This window comes from Chaetura pelagica, unplaced genomic scaffold, assembly GCF_000747805.2.
Source record: "Chaetura pelagica isolate M959 unplaced genomic scaffold, ChaPel_1.0 scaffold135, whole genome shotgun sequence".
NCBI classification, from domain to species: Eukaryota; Metazoa; Chordata; class Aves; order Apodiformes; family Apodidae; genus Chaetura; species Chaetura pelagica.
In genome coordinates, this window is record NW_009953649.1 from 3,525,349 (window position 1) to 3,548,201 (window position 22,853).

At 40.8% G+C, this 22,853-nt stretch overlaps 1 protein-coding gene across 4 annotated transcripts in view; it reads right to left on the reverse strand.

The window, feature by feature from the left end:
- Nucleotides 1–22,853, reverse strand: part of GRM1 (glutamate receptor, metabotropic 1) — a 163,583-nt gene that overhangs the window by 14,262 nt on the left and 126,468 nt on the right. For all 4 annotated transcript variants that reach the window (XM_009999979.1, XM_009999980.1, XM_009999982.1 and 1 more), the window contains exons 8-9: nt 20,777–20,903; nt 15,017–15,947 (exon numbers count right to left, since the gene is read on the reverse strand). In XM_009999979.1, coding sequence (XP_009998281.1) covers nt 15,017–15,947; nt 20,777–20,903 — 1,058 coding nt within the window. The remainder of the gene's footprint in view (nt 1–15,016; nt 15,948–20,776; nt 20,904–22,853) is intronic.

Below are 22,853 nucleotides of genomic sequence, written 5' to 3' on the forward strand. Positions count from 1 at the left end.
ACAGTATACACACTGCAGAAATCAGCTTTAAATCTCAAGGTTCATGCTTCAGTAGAATTTTGATTTTGATTTGTTGTGAAATTTGGATTTATCGTGTTATGGGAAAGGTAGTGCATGTGTTGATTATACTTCAGGGAATTATGTTGCAAATATCAAATCATTGCCAACTGCATAAATAAGAATAAATGCTTTTGAAGCATTCAATTTGAAGTATCCTTGTAGGCTTGCTTCGTCTTACTAGTAGTGTGTGCTAGTATTGCAGAGCCCTGATTCAGGATTGATGCCCAGATCTCTTTACTGGACTTTTTTCCTTCTATTTCTAGTTATGACAATGTATCTTCCCTTCTTCCTCCTGGCCTTGCAGGCAGTAGTGGATCTTCACATACTTTTCTCTGGTTACTAAAAAATTAGGTAGCCTGCCCATCTATACAGCATGAGGATTAATAGGTCATTTTGGGGGCAGTCTTCTCAAGGGTAACTCCTGCTGAACGGTTATTTGTATCCTGAGCCCAGAGGCAGGATGTATCTTCTGTGCATTTGAACGAGGAGTTGACATACCATCATGAAAGTGTCTGAACTGCTTTCTAATGAACCCCTGGGTGCAGTAACAGGGAGTCTGGCAGAGGAAGCAAAGTGGCAGTGCAGAGGGTTCCTGAAAGAAGGGGATTAATTGCTTTACTTTATGTTCTTTGAAGCAGAAAAGTGCTTCTAGCTAGTTGTTCAGAATAGGCTAGGTAACAGGCCTGCTGAAATCTGCAGTGAGGAATATAAAGGATTTGAAGGAAAAGTCACACTTGCCACTATTTTTTCTGCTAAGTGTAAATGAATCATTCCACAAGGCAAACAGCTGTGTCAGGATTGTAAGAAAGTGGAAAATGCTATCTGTAATGTTTTAAATCTGAACAGCTATGAAACTAGAAACCTTCACCTTCTGCTCTGTAATTACTCTCTCTGCTCTTCCAGACACAAATTGAATGAATCTGTGTAGCATCCAAGATAACTGAAGTGCAGGCCATTTCATCTGAAGATCCTCTACACTAGACATTGCCCAAGCTGTAACAAAAAGCTTTCACATTTCTCACAGTCAAAAACATACAGAAAAGCACACCATCAAATTCTGTACAATCTACTCTGAAACAATTTATTATCACTAACAACAGGGAGAAAGGAAGGTGTGGAGGAAATTCAAGAGAAGTGAAGAGGTCATCATCCTGTTACTTACAGTGATAGCCCTGAATCATCCCCTAGTTTTTAAGAACTTAGGTTTACCCCTACCTGTAATACAGGAAAGAAGCCCTGTGCCATGTGCCCTGTGGCACACTGTCATAACACCCTAGAGTAGTTCCTGCTCCAGCAGTCAGACTTCCTGTCCACACTCCCAAGGGACAGCTCAGCAACAGCACAAACTTTCTACCCTGCTTTTCACCTCCTCCACCCTTTAGCAGTCTGCAAGGTGACTGGAGAGGTAAACATGCTTCATATGTAGAACCAGATCAGTAAAGTGCTCAACTAAACACTCAGCCCAGATACTTCTGCCTCTGTAAATCTAGCATCTTTCTAAGCAGAAGCATGTTTGTTTTCTTGATGATCATCTTGCATCCTTGAAAGGTCAGGTTTTGTTTATGGTTGTCAGGGATGGATCAAGAGATTTCTGCATAAAAATAAGCAAAGCAATGTCCTTTTTCTGTAGGAGGGGGTGCCAGATTTTCAATATCTTTTTTATGAGTGAAGATCTGAGAGAAGATCAAGATCTGGAATATATTTAATTAGGCCAATAGATGAAATTGGGAAGATGGACAGGTTTTCAGAACAAATTAATTTTAAAAACACAAATCCTGAATTCCAAGCTAAGTGGTGGTTGGAAATGACTGCTTGGAATTTTAACTTAATTATGCTAATGGCACAGTGACAGTTTTGGAGAGAAAGAAACCAGTAAGAGCTGTGGAGCAAAGGGCACTACAAGTAGGAGGGAAGTTATAGGGTCATTCAGCCTTGCCAGGCAGAGTGGGACATACAGCTAATTATCACCTGAGGAAGACTGAGGATCAGGAGGGATCTCACCGCACACACTCTCTATTGAACTGTGAACATGTGCTGAAGAGGACAGAAGGGTAACAGTCACCAGGGAGTACATAGTATTAGTAGGATGCCCAAAAAGACCCAGAGCTGAGCTGGGTGGTAGAGGCAGAGCTAAGGCTGCCCTTGAGGTTGTCTTGGGTCAGCAGGAGCCAGCTGTGTGCCCTGAGGAGGGCTCTGGTCCTCCTGGCTGCTTCCTTCTGCTGCTCTACCCACCCCTCTGCCCCAGCACAACCCTTGGTGCAATTGCTCAATCAAGATGCAAGGAATGACAGAGATAACTAATCTGGGTCACAGTTAAAACAGAAAAAAAAGAAAAAAAGAAAAAAAAAGAAAAAATGCTACCAGCTCCCTCCTCCAGCTCACAGCATCGCTGTCCAGGATCCTGTCCCTGCGTAAGTGAAGGGATAGCATGGGGTAAAGGAAGGCTTTGGGTGTAATTTCTGGCTTAAGGCATCTTAAAACATTTGCGGATTTACAGGCTATGGTAGCCCAAAGTAGCCAAAGTCAAATCTCTGGTTGTGCAGGATGGTCGTAGGAGAGACTTTTGAGATAATTTATAGAACCCTAAGGATTAAGCCTTATGTATATGTATAGCCTTTAGTTTCAGAGGAAATGAGAAAGTAAAGGATGAAGGTCTGCATACTGACAGGGGAGCACAGAGATGCCTGGGGCCACACTTTGTTCCCCACAGGAGCCTATGTTACCCAGACATCCAAGATCCCACTGCCCTCACACCCGTGTGAGCTCCCACAACACCCCTGTGAGCCCATGCTGCACACACATGAGCTCCCAAGGACCCTTGCAGAGCTGCTGGGTTGCCCCTGCAACCTCAGGGCTTTAACCTGCATCCTGGGACAGGAGAGCTGGCAGCAGCATCAGTTATCCCAGCCCACGGCTTGGCGGGGCTGACACTGCCCATGCGCTTAATCTCTTCCCTGGGCATTTTCTGCCGTCGTCTGTGCTGCTGTGCCCAAGCTTTCCAGTGTAGCTGCTTGTCAGTCCTTGTCAGTCTGCTCAAGGTAGATAATCCTTCCATGGGGGCTTACACAGACTCTGGAATTATTATATTTTTTTTATTTTTGGGGGGGTATTTTGCTTCTGCCTGTCTGGTTAGTTGGCTGGTTTGGGGGCCTTTGGGATGCAACAAAATGAGTGTGTGGATTAAGTCCCAATTTCCAGACAACCCTTGATCTGAGGATGCAAGGTTTGCAAGTAAGCTAAAACAGGCTCAACTGAACCATCTGAAATTATTTAGCTTGCACCATGAAAAGAAATGGCCAGAAGAGAACACACAAAAAACATTTTCTATGGAAGCAGAGGGGTAGACTAACAAAAGCTTGAAGTAGGAAAGCAAAAGAGCAGACATTCCTGGCTTTAAAACTCTAAGGATGAGGAAAGTGTAATACTGCTGACTAAAGAGAAGGAGGGTATAGAAGCTAGAATAAAAAGAATAAAAGCCCCCTTGCAGATGGGCATTTAAACTGAGCCTGCTATTCTCTGGGGGTACCTGGGACTGATCAGACTGAAACTGCAAACACCAGCAAACCTTCTACTAGTGAGGAGCTGCTAGAATCAGATCAGGGGGCTCTTGTTTTGCTAGAGTTCATCAGCTTTGACATCCCCAGCTGTGGTGCTGCAACACAGCTGAGCTAATCTAATGATTTGCTGCTGAAAGGGACAACTCTTACCTCTGTTCTCCAAACCAAGGGCAGCAGGAACACCTTCTTCGTGCTGACATTAATGTTTATCTCATCTTGAGGTCCAGCTCAAGGACAATCCAGTGAAAATCATTTAACTTTTTTTTTTTTTTCCCCCCCCCTCTCTGTAAGGTTAGTTTTACAGGGTGGAAGAAAACCACATCTTGAATGCCACAGAAGAAGAACCACAGAGCAGAGAAGGGGAAACAGCTTTAGAAGAGATAACTGAAGCAATAAGCTACAAGCGGTAAATTGTTGATAATGCAGTAATAAGAAATATGGAGCTTTTAGTTTTCAAGTGGGCTTTAAAGTGACAAATTGCGTGATTACTTCTAGCCTGCAAAATTTTTTGCTGTTTACAGTGATAATGCCTTTTAACCTATGTTTGTCAGGTGTGGGAGGCTGAATGCCAGAGCATATACATGCTCTGAAGAATTAGCTGACTTGTTATTTCAAAACGAGGTAGTCTTTAACAACTTCAGTGTGGAGGCAGGTGTTCTATTGGTACAACACACTTTCCTTTTCAACCCACACTTAAGGTGGTTTCTTACGGTCTTCTGGCATAGCAGAGAACATAATGTCTGTTGTTGGCCATGATTATTAGTGACCCTTTGAGAGTGTACATCTTCTTTGTGGACACTACCTGCCATAGTTTGTTCTGCAGACTTCCAGACCTGGCTCTGGAAACCCCAAAGTGCCCATTCAGAGTTGTTGGGGCACAGAGCTAAGAACTAGGAGAACAGAGGAGAATATGGTCAGACCTCTGCTCTAGGTGAGAATGGTTCTTAGTGCATTTAGGAAAGATGGAATATCCATCAAGCAGGAAACAAAGATGGAGATTTTGAAATTTCTAACTATTCCCTTTTTAAGCTCTTATATCACCACAGACAAAAATAAATATAAGAAAGAATCTCCATTACAAACATCTGTGGGACAGGTATTTAGGAAAGAGTACACCCAAATTTTGGCCCGAATACTGCACCAGAAGTTTGCCACACGTTGCATCTGGCACCAGTCTCTGCGTCTTCTTCTGTGTTCTATGAAAGTAATGTGAATTAGGATGGCATCAAAAGTTGTAAGAGGTGGCACAGGTGTTTGTAAATTAATGTGTCTGAATTTGGAGGTATTTTAAGCAAAATTGACTTCTGCAAGTGCCCAGCTAGTGTGCTGTGTCCTGTCTCTGTAATTACTGGAACTCAGCTGCTGCTGATGGCAAAGCACGAAAGTGCGCAGGTTGTGGTCCCACAAAGACTCGTGCAATCAGCAGTGGTTCATACTGTTGAGTAAACTGAAGCTGCCTGACTTCTGTTTCCAAAGTTTAGTAAAACTCCCGTTGTCAAAAATACTCTCAGCTCTGGGAGTACAAATAGTGGAGGAGAGCTAATGTGAGCTACTGCTGGTGAAAAAAATTTTCAAATCCTTCCTTAGGGTAGGGAAGAGGTGTAACAAGCATTCCAAAATTAAAATCATGACATAAGTCAGGCTAGTCAGGTCTTTGTGCCTTGGTGACAGCAAACATCACCCTGACAAATTTGTTTTGAAACACGTTGCTGACCAACTAAGAGAGCAACATGTGGGCCTCTTCCCACAGCAAACAAAACACATGTACCTGTGTCATCCACCAGGGGCCCTGGAGGTATTTCTCTAATGAAACATAGAGAAATATTGGACTAACATTGTATAATCAGGATAAAACCCTGCTCAAACAGTTTAATTTCTAAGAGGGTGGAAAATCATACACACCTACAGTTCCTTAACAATATTGCACCGTTTTCTCTCTCTGGGGGCAAGTTCACTTATGAATTACAGTCTTGCTAAAAATCAGGTGCTCTGTCAGTATCTGTTTGTAGTATCTGCAGTATCTGCAGTTTGTCTTGCAGTGTTTTGTTTTGTGGGGCATCCTGAGGAAAGAGGAGAGCTCATCACAGGCAGGGATAAGCTCAGTGGACAGGCCAGGATGCAAGGTGCCTCTCACATCAGTGAAAAAAGTGACAACTGAGAGTGCTGTCCTCTTATTGTGCTCTTATGTGCTTGTGTGTCCCTAAGGATGACAAAAGGCTTAAATAAGTTAGCAGTAGTTCTGCATTTCACATAAATGACTTTGCATTGCATTGCTGGGATGAATGAGGAATATTTTTCAGACTACATCTTCATTTGAGGAAAAACCCAAACCCCTGTATTAACTGTATATAAATGTGTATAGTGCTTGTGCTGGTTTATAGCCTTATCCTTCTATAGAGAATATCAGAGATCCACCCAAGTTTTTGTTCACCTCTAAATTAGCTCAGACATATGAAATCACAGGGTAGCTCAGAGATCCCTGCAGAATAAACACTTGCAGGATATCCTCCATGATTATTCTAGCAAGTATTTGTACATGAATTATCATGTGTTTGTGAAATATCACAGCTCTGTTTGTTTCTGCTGATGGGAGGTGAGTAACTGAGGCACAGGGCTGAAACATCACACCTTTGAGGCTAGGAAGAAGGTAAAATACATTTCTGACTTAAAAAAAAATATCTTAAAGTACCTCTAGCAGACTTGTGTTTTAGTTCTTTATTCCATTTCCATTTTAAGATGCTGAATTAAATAAATAAATGACTGCTATGCATTTAAAAATTTATTTCACACCACCACCCTAAACTAGGGTTGGTGAGGTTTTCTTTATGTTTGTGAGAGTTGATGTCTGATTTCTATATGTAATATAGGGAAATATCTGGCTTTTTAGGTGCTTATCTTGCACACATTTATTTACCTGACACTCTTAAAAGGAGATTTCTTCCTTATTTTTCTGTAGAGAGAATTCTAACCAAAACAATGTGAGATTTTAGTGCTAGGCAGCTTAATATCATTTGCTTGTACCTACATATGAATGCAGCTGTTTTTATCACTCACTGTTGAGTTGGTGCATTTTTGTAGCATTGTAGCTGGATTGTTATGACTACATTTCAGAATAAAAATGCAATCAATAATATATACAAATACAAAACCACAAGGAAATGTAGTAAGTGATCCAGTGAAGCAAGAAATTAAATTACAAGTGATGTCCTCATTGCTGTGTTTTATGCCAAGGAAGGTAGTAGCCTTCCCTGGGATTTCTGTAGTTCTGCCTTTGCTTCCCTTCCATCAGGAAGCGGTTATTGTGGCACGTAATTATAAAGCCTCCCCTCTGATGTACTTGTGTATCTATGCATCATTATGTTTAAGTATTGAGATTCATCATACACAGCTGCCTGGTACTACAGCAGTGCCCGTAAGTAAAACATGTTGTGATTCAGCAGCTTGAGAGCAGCAAAACAAGAGAAGGAGCTGTAAAGCGAAGTTCTCTGGGTGTACTTGGTAAAAGCCAGGCTGTGCTCAAAGAGCATTCCTTGGATTTATGTCCTGTCAAAATCCCTGGGAGAACAGAGTTATGAAGATCCATTAAAAGAAAGGGGCAAAATTGCCCTGGACTGGCAACTTCTGAGAAAGGGAGGAAATTACATAAAACCTTACACAACAGCCCTTTCACCTAAAGGGACCATCCAAATAAAATGTGGCTCCAACTGAGCGGCAAAGAAGCAGAAGTCTGGATGGGAGCCCAGATGCAGGCACTGTGCCCTGTCAACTAATTAAATATAACCTGGGTTTTGTCTGAGGGGGTTTATCCTGGCTGCTCTTACTGGGAGGTCATGGCAGAACCTCATTGTTTTTCCTGTTTCTCTTAAATGTAGTCTTGGGCAGCCTCTGTTTGGTCACAGAAGGAAACCCAGAGGAATAAGGCTTAAGTGCCAGATCTCTTGGCTTGTACTTAATGACAGTCATCCCAATACTACTGTGTATCTGTCCCTGCTCCTTCTCCTCCATTTGGTTTTGGAGTGACATGTGGTTGGTTATGCATATACTGGGACTCCCTGGTATAATACAAGGAATGCTTACAAGGCTTATGCAGCCTTGCTACTTATTTCTCATTAGATGCAAAAAGCAAATTTTCTGTCACCAAACTGGTTATATTGCACATATATACATAGATACACAACTTGGTATATAATTAGATACACACATTTGTTACATCACTAGAAAGAACATAAGTGTGGAAGTGACATCTCAGAGTTGTTTGTCACCTATCCCGTGCTTTTTCAGATGCATGGTACAGAACTGCATCATATCTATTAAAGAAAATGTAAATTCAAGGCTAACAGGACAATATTAGATATAGTTACATAGATCAAATTTAATGGATAACCCTGCAGCAGTGCTAGAAGAGATTGCTCTTGGCTTATTAAGTTTCAGACTCCCTTATTTGTGTTTCTTTACAATTCTTCAACATCAATTGTAAGAGTCCCTTTGGAAATATGTAACTGTCTTCTGGGAGTTTTAAATATTCACTTAAATCAATCTAGTGATAAAGACTGAACAGCTTGACTGAGTTTGTTGAATTGCTTTTTAGTTGAAATTCACATCACACATGTGAAAGAACTGGGTATGAGCTGTTACCTGTCACAGTGCTATGTACCCACAAAATCATTAGTGGTTTAAGCCCAGAAAATAGCCCAGCAAAGCCAGCAAATGTACCAGCAGCTGAGAGAGAAGTTTGGCATTGAAAACTTCAACTATTCTGGTGAGCATACCAGATGCTTTCTCAAAAATCCACTGTGACCTCAGAAAAGGGTGAAGAACTACACTGCATACAGAAGCAGAGCAAATACCAGGGAGGGCTGTGATGGGGAGATGAGTCAGGCCAGACCAGGGTGCTGCCTGTCTTCCCTGTGACAGTGGTGGCACCTGTGGCCACACCAGAGCTGCCACGGCTCTATCTGCACTGTGAAGGAAGCAAATTCCTTCATTATATGTCCTAGATGGAATTCAGGGGCAAACCAAGTGCTTGTGGTTGTGGACCCCCCTGCCCTGATGGGCAGCTGGGAGCCATGCAGCCAAGGAGCAGGACAGTACCCTGCACCCCATGGTGCCACTGCTGTAAGAAGTCAGCACTGAAAAGAGGGTCTGGACATTTTATTTCTAGGTTACTGGAAAGATCAGATATACAATGACAAATAATTAATTTAAGTAAACAATGTAACCTGTCCTGTATAAATTTTCCATCTTTCTCTTTTTTACTTTTAAATCTTTGTGTTAATTCCCACTTGCAGTAGCTTACAATGATTTAGCTGTGTCAAAATTCTCTTCCATAATATTCCTTCCCTCCAGGGTAAGTCTCAGCAGGATGGCTGTGCAGGCCCAGCAGGTTAAAAAGTTGAAAGTGCCTTGGAATTTGTTATTTTCTAAGGTCTGTAATGTTAAAAATAAATTGCTGTCTGATTGTGTATGCAGTAGTACTACAGGACATGAAAAGTTTACCCACTGCTTCCATTTTCTAAATTACAAAACCAGCTAGCCTACCATTTCCTATGAGATTCAGCAATTGTCTCTACACTGGTTTGGCAATGCTGAAAGATAAAACTACACCAGACAGTAATCTGTACAACAAGCATTTAAAGATAATTCTCACATGCTGCAGGCTAGGTGACACAATTTAGGACCAAAGCTAGTACTTAAATACATTTCAGACTTCTCAGGTCAGGGTCATGTCCTGAAGTTCAGGAATTTAACAATATATCGTCTTTTATAGGACAAGGTACAATAGTGACCAGTTATTACTAATCCTCCTTACCCTTTTCACTAAAAGTTTTTGCTTCATATGTTTTCCATGGATTTCAGACAGAGTGAAATATTTCCTGTGCAGCTGTGCCAGGTTAGGATTGGTTTGGTTCAATTTTATGTGCTTGAACCTGCAGAGGTCAGGACAAAACCCATTGTTTTTACTTATGTTAAAAATGTTTTCAGGACTTCTGTTCATATTTCTTTCCCCTCCTCCCTCTCCTCCAAAACCCCCTGCTTGAAGACTGCATATTGTCTGCATAGAGCAGTAGCGTGAGAGCAAGAAGTGGGAATACTCCTGAGTATTTCTTCCAATGATGAAGCACTCAAAGTGGATCAAGTGAGAGACTGTAAAATATCTGCATTTGTGTGACTGCAGCTGAACATGCTGAACATTTACTCTGTTTCTGGATGCTCCAACTCTTGACGTACTACATTGTGGATGGGCCTCCTCCCACTGACATCAAAAACAGTGAAACAAAATGTCCTGCCTTCTGGATGTACTTATGCTAAGATTCCCCTCACTGGGTGTCTGAGGGAGGCTTTGAAAATGAATATCTGAGGAGCCAAAAAGCCTTTGTGGACTGTGAGTTACCAAGTGAAATGAGTCCATTGGCATGTCAGAACAGCTTGCTCAAGATGAAATGGCAACTCAGCAAGTCAGTTTAAAGAGAAATAGTAACTTAGGTATACCTGAAGATCATGGCAAGACAGAATAGAAGATGGTTCCTTAAGCCTTGGTAAGGGAACAGACACATATTACTAGAGATAGCTGAGAAACCTCATTTCCAGCTAAAAAGCTGTATATAGGGACCCAGTACACAGGGAGAGAGGATGTAGAACAGGAACAGGCTCCTATAAAGGAAGCAGGAAGAACATACTAGGGGATGTTGGGTTGCCTGACCCTTTTTGTTGGAGGAAAAAAAAAAATTATTTTGAGAGGTCCTTGGCCCAGGTGGCTGCTTGGACACTGCTTAGAGTGGGTGCCTGTGAGAGAAGCCAAAAGGCAGGGACTGCCAAAACATATTAAAAACATAAACAAAACCTATATGCCTGGAAATATTTTTAAACAGTCATTCATTTCTGGAGGCAGACAGCCAGAGGAAAACAAATATTTAATGCAAATACATTAAAATTACAAAGGGAAAAGCAGGTGGTTTACACATTTATGTGGAATCATAGCCACTCAGTGAGTCTTGCTATTGGGCTTTTCCATCAACTAAAATTGTGCTACAGAGCTTATTTTGACAACTAAATCCTCACTTTGATTCAAAATGCCCTAAAACAGTGTCCAGACCTGAGGTCTCAACATAAATTAAAACATCATTTCTATGTGAAGACTAAGGCAGCAGCTAAAGCATCACTGCCAAACCTGGAGATAATTATGCAACGATGCACAACAAACTTATCCCTGTTGTCCTCCCTGCAACACTGATTTTTGTCATGCCACTGCAGCCTACAAGAAGCATGGCAGAAGAGATGAGCCTTGCTGTGTGGCTCAAGGTCTATTTGAAGCGTGTGTGTAATATAGAAAAGCAAAACAAGCTGGAGACTGCAGGCCTGGCTTTAGCCTTTTACACATTGAGCAGGCTCCATTTGAAGTGGTAACTGGAGATGATCAAGATTAAGATCTCAAGATCAGCATCTTCTATGCTGCTGGTTCTTTTTCCTGCACATAGTACAGAAAGGAGCAGAACTTCCTCAGGGAAGCAATTGTACAGGCACTGTACAGAAGTCCTGCTCTTCAAGCTGATTGACCATTATACACCAAAGTAGCATTTGTGGTCAAGAGCATAGTTAATGATCACAGCAAGATCCATACCCAAAAGTTACAATCTCACAGCTGAAAAAAAGAGAAGAGGATTAAAAAGGCTCTCCCAAAAATGTTGCTATGCCATCATGCTTCAACAGCCAGGATCTCATAATCTCATCAAGTAGCAAACTCTAACAATAAATGTCCCCACAAAGCTTCAATAAAAGCAGTAGATATCATCCTCTCTCAATACATCCTGATGGAGCTGTTCCATTTTTTATAAATATTTAAATATTCATTTGACAAGAGGGAGAGACTGACAGTAGCTTGGTACTAAAGATGCTTGAGAGGGATCTTTCAGATCTAGATTCAAGGTCTCTCACAAAATAATACATAGCATTTCCCTGGGTTTGTATCAGGATTTTTTTCTGTCTTCCAGGACACATTACTGGTCAAGAACAGAGAGAAAGGAGAAGACTTGCCCTGGGACAGTTATAGGTTGTTCACCTGGGAAGTGAAGGAGATGCCATTAACCACGGTGAGTGCCTTAGCTAATGGTAGATGGGGTAAGGTTCCCTCACACATCCCCAGTGCCTTCATCCCTCTTTGGCCAGAGAGGATTCCTTCCATCAAAGCCCAATTCCATGAAGCGTTTTAAGAGGCCAGAATTTTATGATGGAAAACGTTCCACTGTAAAGTTCCCAACCTGCTCTGTTTAAAACAGTGCTAGTTGTAATTCCTCCTAGTTTAATTCAACCAAGAAAGATAGAGTTCAAACCCTCATAATTGCACATAGAATCTTTAGAGTGCAGCAGATGAGTAAAGACAATGTGCTCTGTTATTTAAATTACCAAACAATTAATTTCATTGAAACTCTGTGGGTGATGCAGCTGGGACAATTTTCAAGAGGATTTTCTGATCTCTGTGTCAGCACCAGATGCAGCTGAAGGTTTTGAATTGCCTAATACATCCTGTGTTAGTAGACTTCCCTGGTTATTTCTTTTGCTCTACTTTAGGAATGAGAAAGGAAGAGTGGGTTGGCTTGCTCTGGTCTCCAGGCTATACTAGCTAAACTAATACCACAACATTGCATGTGAGTGTTCTATGAAGGTTTATGTAAGTTTGTCTTGCTTGTGTAAATGTAATCTCCATTTTAAAAACTCAGTTTATATCTGCACACCGATTTAATTTAGATGGATGCCACTTTTCTGTTTACAAATCGGAATTCACTGGATTAGCGGTGGAGAGTTTGATACAGACAGGAAGAGAGAGATTAAAATTGAAAAAGAGAAAAAAAAAACTAAGAAGAGAGAGAAGAGGGAACAAGAAAATCTATGGAAAGTTGTAAGACATCTGGAAAAGGAATGTTTTGAGTCGAGCACTGCTGGCCACTTACAGACAAAAAAGTATGGCCATAAGGAGGGACAATTACAGAATCAAGAACAGAGCAACATACTCAGGGATCTGAATTACTGAAAAGCTGGCAAAAAAATCCCAATGAAATTAAAAAGAAAATTTGAAAATTTGAAAATCAGGCTGGTGGCCTTTCGTGTGGGCATTAAGCATGTTTCAGCAGTTTCAAGTCCTGTTTCAGAAGGAAGGTGACTACACATTTGAGTTATGTAGGTGCTTCAAAGGCTCCAGCAAATTCTACTTTTTCCTTCTTGGTTTCCTCCCTGATTCACACTTCTTTATCTGTATCAGTGTAATGTCCTCACAAGCTTTGCAATGGACTCTGCCTGGAGCAAAAATACCCTCCCAAGTCCTTAAATTACTTTTTATTCTGTCTTGTGGCTTTATTTCCATTGTGGCATGTTTGTGTGCCCACGTACAGAGGGGCATGCTATCCTCCTCCAGCAGCAAGCCTGGCATGCCTCTGCATCTCTGCTGGTTTAGGTGAAGAACACAACAGTAACTACACAAGAGGTTTAGGTCAGAGGTTGGGATTTTGCTCTGTAAAAGATCTGGAGGTTTGACCTCAGACAAAAAAAGCAGATCAACTACATGTTGAACTTTTAGTTTAGAAGAGCACCTTAAAATTCTGCAGGGCTTTTTGCTTCATATCGCTCACACAGGTGCAACAAGAGACGTCAAGAAAATCTTTATAAAATTATGGAACAAATTGCAAAAAAGGTTCATGTAATGCCTGTTGTTTTTAAGGTGACAATGCTGAGAGAGAAGCTCAGTTTTTTAACAGGATTAAATACTTTCTCATATTATGGACTGTGTTCTAAATACATTGTGTTTGGGTCTTCTGAAGTACAATTGTTTTGGTGAAAGTAGAACAATGAACACAATGAAGAATTAATTACTAAGTTTCTCATTATCTAATATACTCAATAGTCCTCCTGTTTTTTCTTCTTTTTTTGTCTTTTTTTTTTTGTCTTTTTTGTTTTGTTTTGTTTTGTCTGGCATAATCTTAAAGACACCAAGCATTAGGTAGAGACTCCTCTGCAGAGATACCAGATCTCTTTCTTACGGACGTGTAAAACACCATCCAACTTCCGTAGAATCAGAGGAAGGTGGATCAGGCTTCATCTTTCTATTTGCATGGAATTCAAACTCTTGAGCCACAGAGATTTTCAGCTGTGTCCCTGCATGGGGGACTCTCAGGGCTGCCTGCCACTCCAAGCTTCCTCTCTGTCTAGCTCAGAAGTTGGCAGCCTTATCATGGCCTCTGTGGCACATTGGCCTGTATATCTGGGTTACTTATGTCTCCATTCCCTTCTCTTCTGACCCCTTGCCTGGCAACAAAATAAAAAGTACTGAAGTAGCATAAAGGTAAAATTGATCACAGCATGGATTCTCTGCAGTATTACCTCCATTCTTATCCCCTCCATCTCTAGGACATACAAAAATGGTTCTTATGCAAACTGGCTGAAACCAACTCCAGTGACTCAGAGAAACCTACAGATCCCAAAGAGAAATTAACAGAATTTTAATTCTATAAGGAAGCTCAGAAATGTAGACTTCACTGTTTCTTTACTTTTATTTTTATTTTTTAATTGGGGCAAACATAATCTAAACTCATGTCTAGCCCTATGGTGTTTCTTTAAATATTAAAAACCAGTATGATAATAATGTGCAAACAGCTGCTCACAGGGAGATGCTGTGTGAAGTAACAGTTCTTACTCCCCCTCTGCTGCAGCTGAGTTGCTTTTAATGATTAGCAAGGAAAATAACAGGTTCGATAGGTGTGCATGCAAGTTCATTTTCACCACCAGTTAACTTCTGCAGCTTTCACACCAACACTGACTTTGAGAACATAGACCAGTTTACACTAATGATGATTAAGAGTATTACTCATAGTTCTGAATATTAAATAGAGTGTAGGGATAGCATGAAGGGTGCTTTTGGATCACAATCATGAGAACTGGCACAAAACACTACCTTAAAAACTAATGTTCAAGCCCCAGCTTTCACACACACATCCTGGTGGCTTTAGACAAGTACATGTGATTTACAACAAGTCAGACATAGATTTCTGGTCCCCTTTTCCAAAAGGCCACAACAGCCCCTCTGTTTGAACATAATGCAGAGCAGTTTCACGTAGGGGTGTGAGATCCCCATCACACGTACAGAGAGATGGGAGAAGCTGCAAATGAAGCTTGGTTACTCTGCCACTGCCTGACCTGCCTCAGAAGTAGAGAGAGTTGTGCACAGGGCTGCCTTTAGAGCAGGAGAGAAAATAGGCAGCAACATGTCAATCTACATATGAGGCTTAGATCTAAAATATTATTTCCACCTTTTCTGCTACACATGAGATGAAAAAATGTTACATACCTTACTATTCAGCAACCTAAGGTCAACCAAGAGAGGCAAAGAGAGGAACCTGCAATTAATCACTTACTTTGGATTTCCGGCCCCAGGCTTCTTTCTCCGGAAGATGTTGAGGAAAGTGTTGGACTTGCAAGGTGCCTTGCCATCCCCGACATGCATACGCACCACGTCTGAGGTGGTGAAGGCACTGCGGACGTTCCTCTCAGGCTTGGCTATGATGATGTACATCTTAGGGGTGAACATGCACCCCAGCGCCACTGTCACGCTCAGGCTCACTGCAAAACAGGTGGTGATGATCTTGTAGTTACTCCCGAAATAGATGGGCACAAAGGCCAGCCAGATGATGCATGTGGTGTACATGGTGAAGGCAATGTACTTGGCCTCGTTGAAATTGGCAGGCACATTGCGAGTCTTGAAGGCATAGTATGTGCAGCTCATGATGAGGAGTCCATTGTAGCCCACAGGAGCCACGACGCCTAGGTTGCTGGTGTTGCAGATCAGGTAAACTTCCTTAATGCTGGGGTAGGAGAGGATGGGCATCGGGGGCTCCAGGATGATCAGCGTGACCACCAGTGTCAGCTGCACACTGATCAAAATGGAGGCAATGACTACTTGGGCCCATGCACTCATGAAACGTGGCTTGCGGGTGCAGATCTTCTTCTTGCTGCCTGCCAGGATGCGCGCAATGCGGTTGGTTTTGGTCACAAGGGCAGAATAGCACATGGCAGAGGACAGGCCCACCAGAAGGCGCTGGAGGTAGCAGGATGTCGTGGTGGGTTTTGCTATAAGAGTGAAAGGGCAGACATAACCCAAAAAGATGCCAGCAAGGATAATGTAGCAGAGCTCCCGGCTGGAGGATTTGACAACAGGGGTGTCCCTGTAGAGCACAAAGATAAGGGTGACAAACATGGTGACCAGGATGCCCAGGCAGGAAAAGACCACAGCCACAATAGACTCTATATTGCTCCACTGGAGGTACTTTACAGGGATGGGTTGACAGCCTGTAGTGTACAGAAAAGAAACAGAGCGTTAGAAAGGTATCTGCTTGAAGAAGGAATATGTGGGTTTTTTTCTGGCTCCAAATAAAATCGAAGCATTAACTTATGTCTATGTGCCATGTATTCTTAGAAAACATTTCACAAAGGAGTGAGCTGCAGCATGGAAAATTTTGGTTGAATTATGTCCAAAAAACAGCCATCAATTTTGGGTGTCCCAAACATTTGCTCAGGATGCTACAAAGCAAAATGAGATTTGGAATTTTTTTCCTAATTTTCCTTGAGATATTTGCTGACAAGCCCAGCATATCAGAGGTGGAGCTGAGAAGAGAACCCAGACAAACTCAACACCATCCAGCACCATCCCTTCATTTCAGCAGGGAAAGGATTGTTACCAATCAGAATGGGTAGCTTTCCCATGGACTAACTTATATTGCTTTCCTCCCATTTCCCTTGGACCAAGCTAATCTTTTTTGCATTTCCTCCACTTCTTAAATATCTTTCTTCCCAGTCCCTCACCATCCTCATCTCTGTTCCCCTTCCAGTTCAGTATTTTCCTAGTCAGTCACTTCTACCCACACATCACATTACAAACACTGCTGGTCCAGCTCTTCACATCCTGGACTAAAATGGACTATTTCTGCCTGCCTGGCTTGTTGGATGTGGCTGAGAACAGAGCAGGGAAAAGGTAGTTTGTAAGAGAGACATTTTTTCCTCTCAGTTTTGCTGCTAAATCTTAGCAAATGCCATATATTGTGAGGAGCAAAAGTGATATACAGCCCCTTCCTTCTCAGTATGGATTATATCTGCAGAAAACAACCTCTATGAGTTAAAGCTTCTGAGACCCATAGTTTTGCTCAATTGATATGCATCTTTCACAGGGTGGCACAAATTTATCAACTGATACCTCTAGCAAAAACAAAAAGTCCTTCCTTCACAATATAGGAGAAGTAAGCAGAGGTATGGATCAGGGTTGAGCAGTTTTACTGTAACCTCATTTTGAGAAATAATAGATGAAAAATTGTTTTTTGTTGAAATTTAAAAAGCAGCCTGAGGCAAAGTCCTGACATAGAAAATTTCTGCTTGAACTTTTAATGTCTGACAATGTCATATGAACTGGAAGAATGTCTTACAATTCTTCACTCTTTGTCTCTAAGAGTACTGGGCTGACTTAACTACTGTGTACTGAACTGCAGGTAAGAATGTTACAGGTATCTGTAACACCAAAACCAATAGAAATTATAGTATGGGCAATGGGAGGTCTTATAAAGAAAAGGAATTCTGTTTTGCTCAAAGTGATCTGTTCAAGACTCAGATAGGTGAGGACACTCGTTTTTCCAACCATATTTTTATGGTGAAATGTGAAGGAAAAGCTTTTTATTAGAAATGGAAATCTCTCGCCATTGGCTGCCACAGCCCTGAGTGAAACTTGTCTCCTTTGATGTAAGAAAAGACTAAGAATCAGAATCTCCTGGTCATTACTTAATACATTCTTAAACAAGAAGCCAGTCTGTGGTTGCTGGAAGGGTTACATTTCAACATGGGCTTTAAGATTAGCAGTATCAAGTCATACTCACATTATTCCATCTTAAATGATATTTTCAAAGCCTTAGCCCTAATGCAGTATGGTACTTAAGCCTATTGATTGCTTTAAGCTGTGTAAGATCTTAGAAAACTATTTTGTTAAATCAGAGTAATTCCTGTGCACCAGCAAGCCCCAAGAGCCACAATATGCAACAAAACATTGCAGAAGGCTTCCTGCACTGCTTCTAACAGCAAACAGTTGTTGGTTGTCAGCTGCTGTGAGGGTCATTTCCCAGCTAAAATTGGGCTAGGGAACCTTGTTGATACTGGGGGAGGATACCCAGGAAATGGTGTATTTAGAGGCTTAAAAAAACAAACCCAAAAAAATCTCCCCCCTCAAAAACACAACAGCTAACCTAAATCTCAAAAAATCAGAGAACGAGTGGCAAAAGCTTCACACTTAAAAATTTATAGTAAAAAGCTGCTTGGTAGCTTTCATCTATTATTTTCCCTGCATTTTAACCATCAATCATTTTCTAGAGCAGAAGGTTAATTGATTTTTAGATTAAAAAAATAAAAAATATATATTCATACTGCAAGGCCAAGAAGAAAATGCAGGATATTTTCTGAGGTCATTAACACAGCCCAGGTAACTGATGGCCCAAAACCTTTATGATTCATTTCATAATAGCTCTATAAAACTTCTTGTCTATCTTGTTTTATTTCTTATTTAAGTTGATTTGTGCAAATTGTCATACTAGCTTGACATTCATTCTTCTTATATTAGATTCTGATACTATAAAAGATTCCATTCTTCTTGGCACAAGGCCTTAGTACCTGGGTTTTAGTGACTATTTGTCAGGTCAGGTTTTTACCATCTGTGGTGAGAAATCCTTTGTGCCTGCTGACTCCACTGAACACATATTTGGGGGAAGCGATCTAAAAAAACTGTACATTGAAAAATAAAATTAAAATGTCAGGAAAGGATTGCTGAGCAACAAAGACTGATTTCAAATGGAGAAAATGAGCACCTTCAAAAGCATGTCTTAGGAAATGGGTTAGTGTGTTTCATGTTTCCTAAAGAGGCTAAGGATTTTAGATCCTCCATCTGTGATTGAAAATGGGACTAAAACCCCATACATGTTTAGCATTCAAGATTTAAGGTAGAGGAAAAAACATTCTGAAATGTGAGCTGTTAACCTCTGTGTCTAGATGCTATGGTGACTGGCAGAGTTTCAATACAACACGAAAAAGCGATCTATATAAAACATGTTATGGGAGAAACACTGGCAAGAAAAAAGAATGACAAAATAAATGGTACCAGTGGTGACTCCCACAAAGTTCAAGAGCCAGAGTTTATCTAGCTCTGCCTCCCTTTTCTAAAGATTAGGCTGGCATCAGCATCTCTTTGCAACGTTGTACTTTTTGCTGCAATCCAAGTACATGCATTGTAAGGGTTATAAAAGAAAGTTTTTTCCTCAATAAGACAGAATGAAGAAGCTGTGCAAGAGCAGACTGCCATTTTTATGTTCTCTAGGAAATCAGTCAATGGCTATGTTAGTATTTGGTGGATGCTACTGTGATTTTAGAACAGCAGCAGTCCAGCTGAGAAGAGACACAAATCAGCAGGTCATCTACTGATTTCATTAAAAGTTAATAGATTGCAACATGCCCCTGAGATTCTTTCCAGCAGTGATGTTTTCCTCAACTCCTTTCAGCAGTGCCTGTCTTTTTGACATGCCCCCTTTTTAGCTATTTTGGGCAGCTGGTAGCACTGAGCCATATTCATGCAAGTGAACGTTGATGTCTCATTATATTCTTGTTCTGCTTTACTGATTAAAAGAAGATTTATTTCCTGATTAGTAGATACAAACAATTCTGCAAACCTCCAGGACTAACATAACCCTGTTGCTTATGGATATCTGCTTTAAAATTAGTAGACACTTGTGTCCTAAGTGATGGGAGTTGAATGTGAGCTTTTCCAGTGGTCAGGACATTTATGAAGGGTTCCGTGGATGTTTTTCCACAACTAGGATCCTTACAGAAGGTATTTTTCAACAGCTCCTCTTCCTACAATCCACTTACATGAAAGCAGGAAAGAACTGAAAAATCACTGAGATTTCTGTATCCTATCAAATCTGTTTGAAGTAGGTTCAATTGCTTACCAGAGAGAGAGAGAGTGAGAGAGAGGTTGTTTGGGGTGAAAGGTATGAGATATACATAGATAGACAAACATCTAGGACATGATCATAGCTTATTTTCCATAGAAAGCCAAAACAGACAATGGGTCAGGTTTCCCAGTTTATTGTGATTACTAATATGCTTTTAGTTGGAGAAAAGGCCAGCTTTCCCTTTCAAAATAAATCCTCTGAAAGCTCACTTGGCTTCCGTGACTAGACTAATAGTATCTCTTGGAACTATTTAATGAAGGCTTGAGTACTTTATGTGTTAAAAGCTGCAGCAACATCTAGGTGCCAGCCAGTCATATTAAAGGACAAAGATGTGAGAAGTTGCAAAGATGTGAGAAGCTGCACATTTGATCTCCAGCTAGGTAGTCAGATTGTTTCTCTGACCAGAAATGATGCCCTGCTGAATACTGGCAGCCAAGATTTGCAGGTGTGGCATGGGACAGAGTTGTCAGTAGTCTTTTACAGTGATACAGAGCAAAGCCCAAGGTCAAGGTGGTGCTTCAAAGCCTAGAGCAGGTGTGGAGGTTCACCTTGATAAGCACAAAATAACAGAAAGATGCCACAGCATACAACTAATCCAAAGCATATACACAGCTGTTTCCTTCTGCCAGACTTTCTGAAGATTTTGTTGACGTTCCTCTTGCTGGTGGGTGCTGTGAGAATGATCTGTATACCAGATGGAAGTCTGGTAGCCAGTTACTGAATGGCCTGAACTCCCAGATAAAGTGCTACTGACTGCATGGTAGAATAATCAGAAAGAGTATCAAGTCAATTTGACAAGGATGCATTGAGTTCTTTTGATAATTACTGCTAAAACTGCAGCAAATGCTGCTAACTTCTTTAGTAGTCTTAACAGCTTTATCAATAATTATGTTAACTAAAGGGGAGGAACAGACAAATTGTGTCACTTCTTGGTACAAAGTTTGCTGATTTTGTTTTCTTTGCTGTTGAAGTAGTCCAAAAGATATAGCAATTTTCACTTATTGCAATTTCACTGCATTGGGATGCGTGTTTAAGTATCTACCCGTAATATCTTTGCACGCTGCCACTTTACTTTCCACCACACACCATTTTCCTTGTGCTGTGTAAAATGGGAATGCATTTGGAGGGACACGTCCTTACCTGTGAGGTCAGGATTTGGCCACCAGCCAAGCTCACAGGCTTTACATGTGAATTCATCCTGAACAAATTCATTCTCCTTGCAAGCAGTGCAAATCCAGCAGCAACTCACTTCTCCTTTCCTGATCACCTATAATGCAAAATACAGCTAAGAACCTCTATAAGACAACACAGAAACTCCCCCAGCAAAGAGATACCACCTGCAGTGTTTGAAATATGACAGGATTCTTGTGTACAGCACATATTAAACAACTAGAAAACAAGAATCCTGATTCTTTATCTACCTCTGCATATTAAAATCTGTGTTTAGGAGTTCAAGGATAATCCCTGGGGAGATTTCTCTTTTGTTTTGGGGGAAGCAGTTTTGAGATAAAAGTATAAAATAATTTCCCCTTTGATACAGAGGCATGATGAGTGTTGTATTTTCAATCAAACTTGAGAAGAAGCTTAATTGGAGAGATAGTTCAGGTCAGGACCAGTAGCTCAGCCCACATTTAGTATCTATTGCATAGTAAAAATCAGTAATCAAAGTTGAAGGTTAGAACAAAGAGTGATTCATGCATATAGACTAGATATTGGCTGCATATTGGACTAGATGACCTTTAAAGGTCCTTTCCAACCCAATGCATTCTGTAAGTCTATATACATGTGTGTTTATATATATATTCACAAGCACATGCGCACAGACATAAATTCCAATTTACAAGTAAGTCTCTCTGGGGCTCAGTACACCAGCATAAATAGAAATTCAAATAAGAGCAGATTTAAAAATATGCTGCTAAAAGGATGTAATGGGTCCTAGTAGAAAATAAAACCAGTATGTGATGACCAAGAGCATGCTTTGGAGCAGCTCTTTTGTGACGAATGTCCCTGAAAGCTGTATCTTTTTCTTCTGTGAAGGTTGTTAAGTGTAATGATCCAATGTTGAAAAGAGAGTTTCCTTCTCTTGACTCCTAGCTTCATTATGTTGAGGCTGAAAGAAAACTTAAAGATACCGCCAACTCAAGAGGCTCCAACAAAAACTCTGGCTCTGTTTACCCAAAAGGAGGAATACAGCCTTCTGTCCAGGATCTTCCTATCCATCTATATGCAGAGCTAAGTGCAGTACTGAAATAAAAAATGTTTGTTTTATTGAATGCTGGCTTCGTGGGCTTTTTTGGTTAACATTTTCTCTTGCAGTCTGTGGACATAGTCCAATAGACTTCTATGGAAGCTGAAACTGGCATTTTGTACACGTGGTGTTTACATACACACACATACACAAACTGCACAATCTCAAAACCAGGAAAAAGATATTTTGGAGGATAGTAAATGCTGATAATGTTTCCCCTCCAAGATTATTGGAGAATGTCACTATACCTTTGCCAAATCATCAATCACTTATTGCTTAGAGCAGCAATATGGAATTAAAAAGCTGAAAATGTGCTTATTATATGACATAAGAAAGGAAGGTCTGCTCTAAGGTGATTTTCCTGAATGAGTTTTCTTGTAATTTTAAACTTACTGCATCCATACCATTCTGACAGTGGTGGAATATGTCTTTATGTTATCCAGACATGGCAGGTGGCAAATTATTTGCAGCTTGATACCAGTGCTACTGTTCGGTAAAAACAGAGTGATTTCCTTTGTGTTTCCATACTTCCCATTGTGGACATGAGATACAATTAGGCTTTTGCTTGTTTGGGTTTTTTGTTTGATTGGTTGGTTGGTTGGTTTAGTTACTTGTTTGGGTTTTTTGTTAGGTTTTGTTGTTGTTTTTTCCTTGCAGGTGTTATTGCTGGAACAACACACTGAATTCCCACGGGTCACGTTATTTTCAGGATCAGCCCTGGAGTGAATCACAGCCACTGAACGTTGTAGGCAATGACTAAGTGAAAATCTTGTTCTTTCTTGCATAAGATGAAATTCAAATCCTGTCATAATAGAAGATTCTGCATCCCTACAAAGGGCTATTTTAGAAAACATGGGCCTGTATATTGTAAGAGTAAGATGTTAATTTAGGAGTCTTTCTATACTTTTGGCTTTAATGGAGAAAAGGAAGTCCTACCTTTTAACTTGAAAGATAATGGCTTGGGTGTAG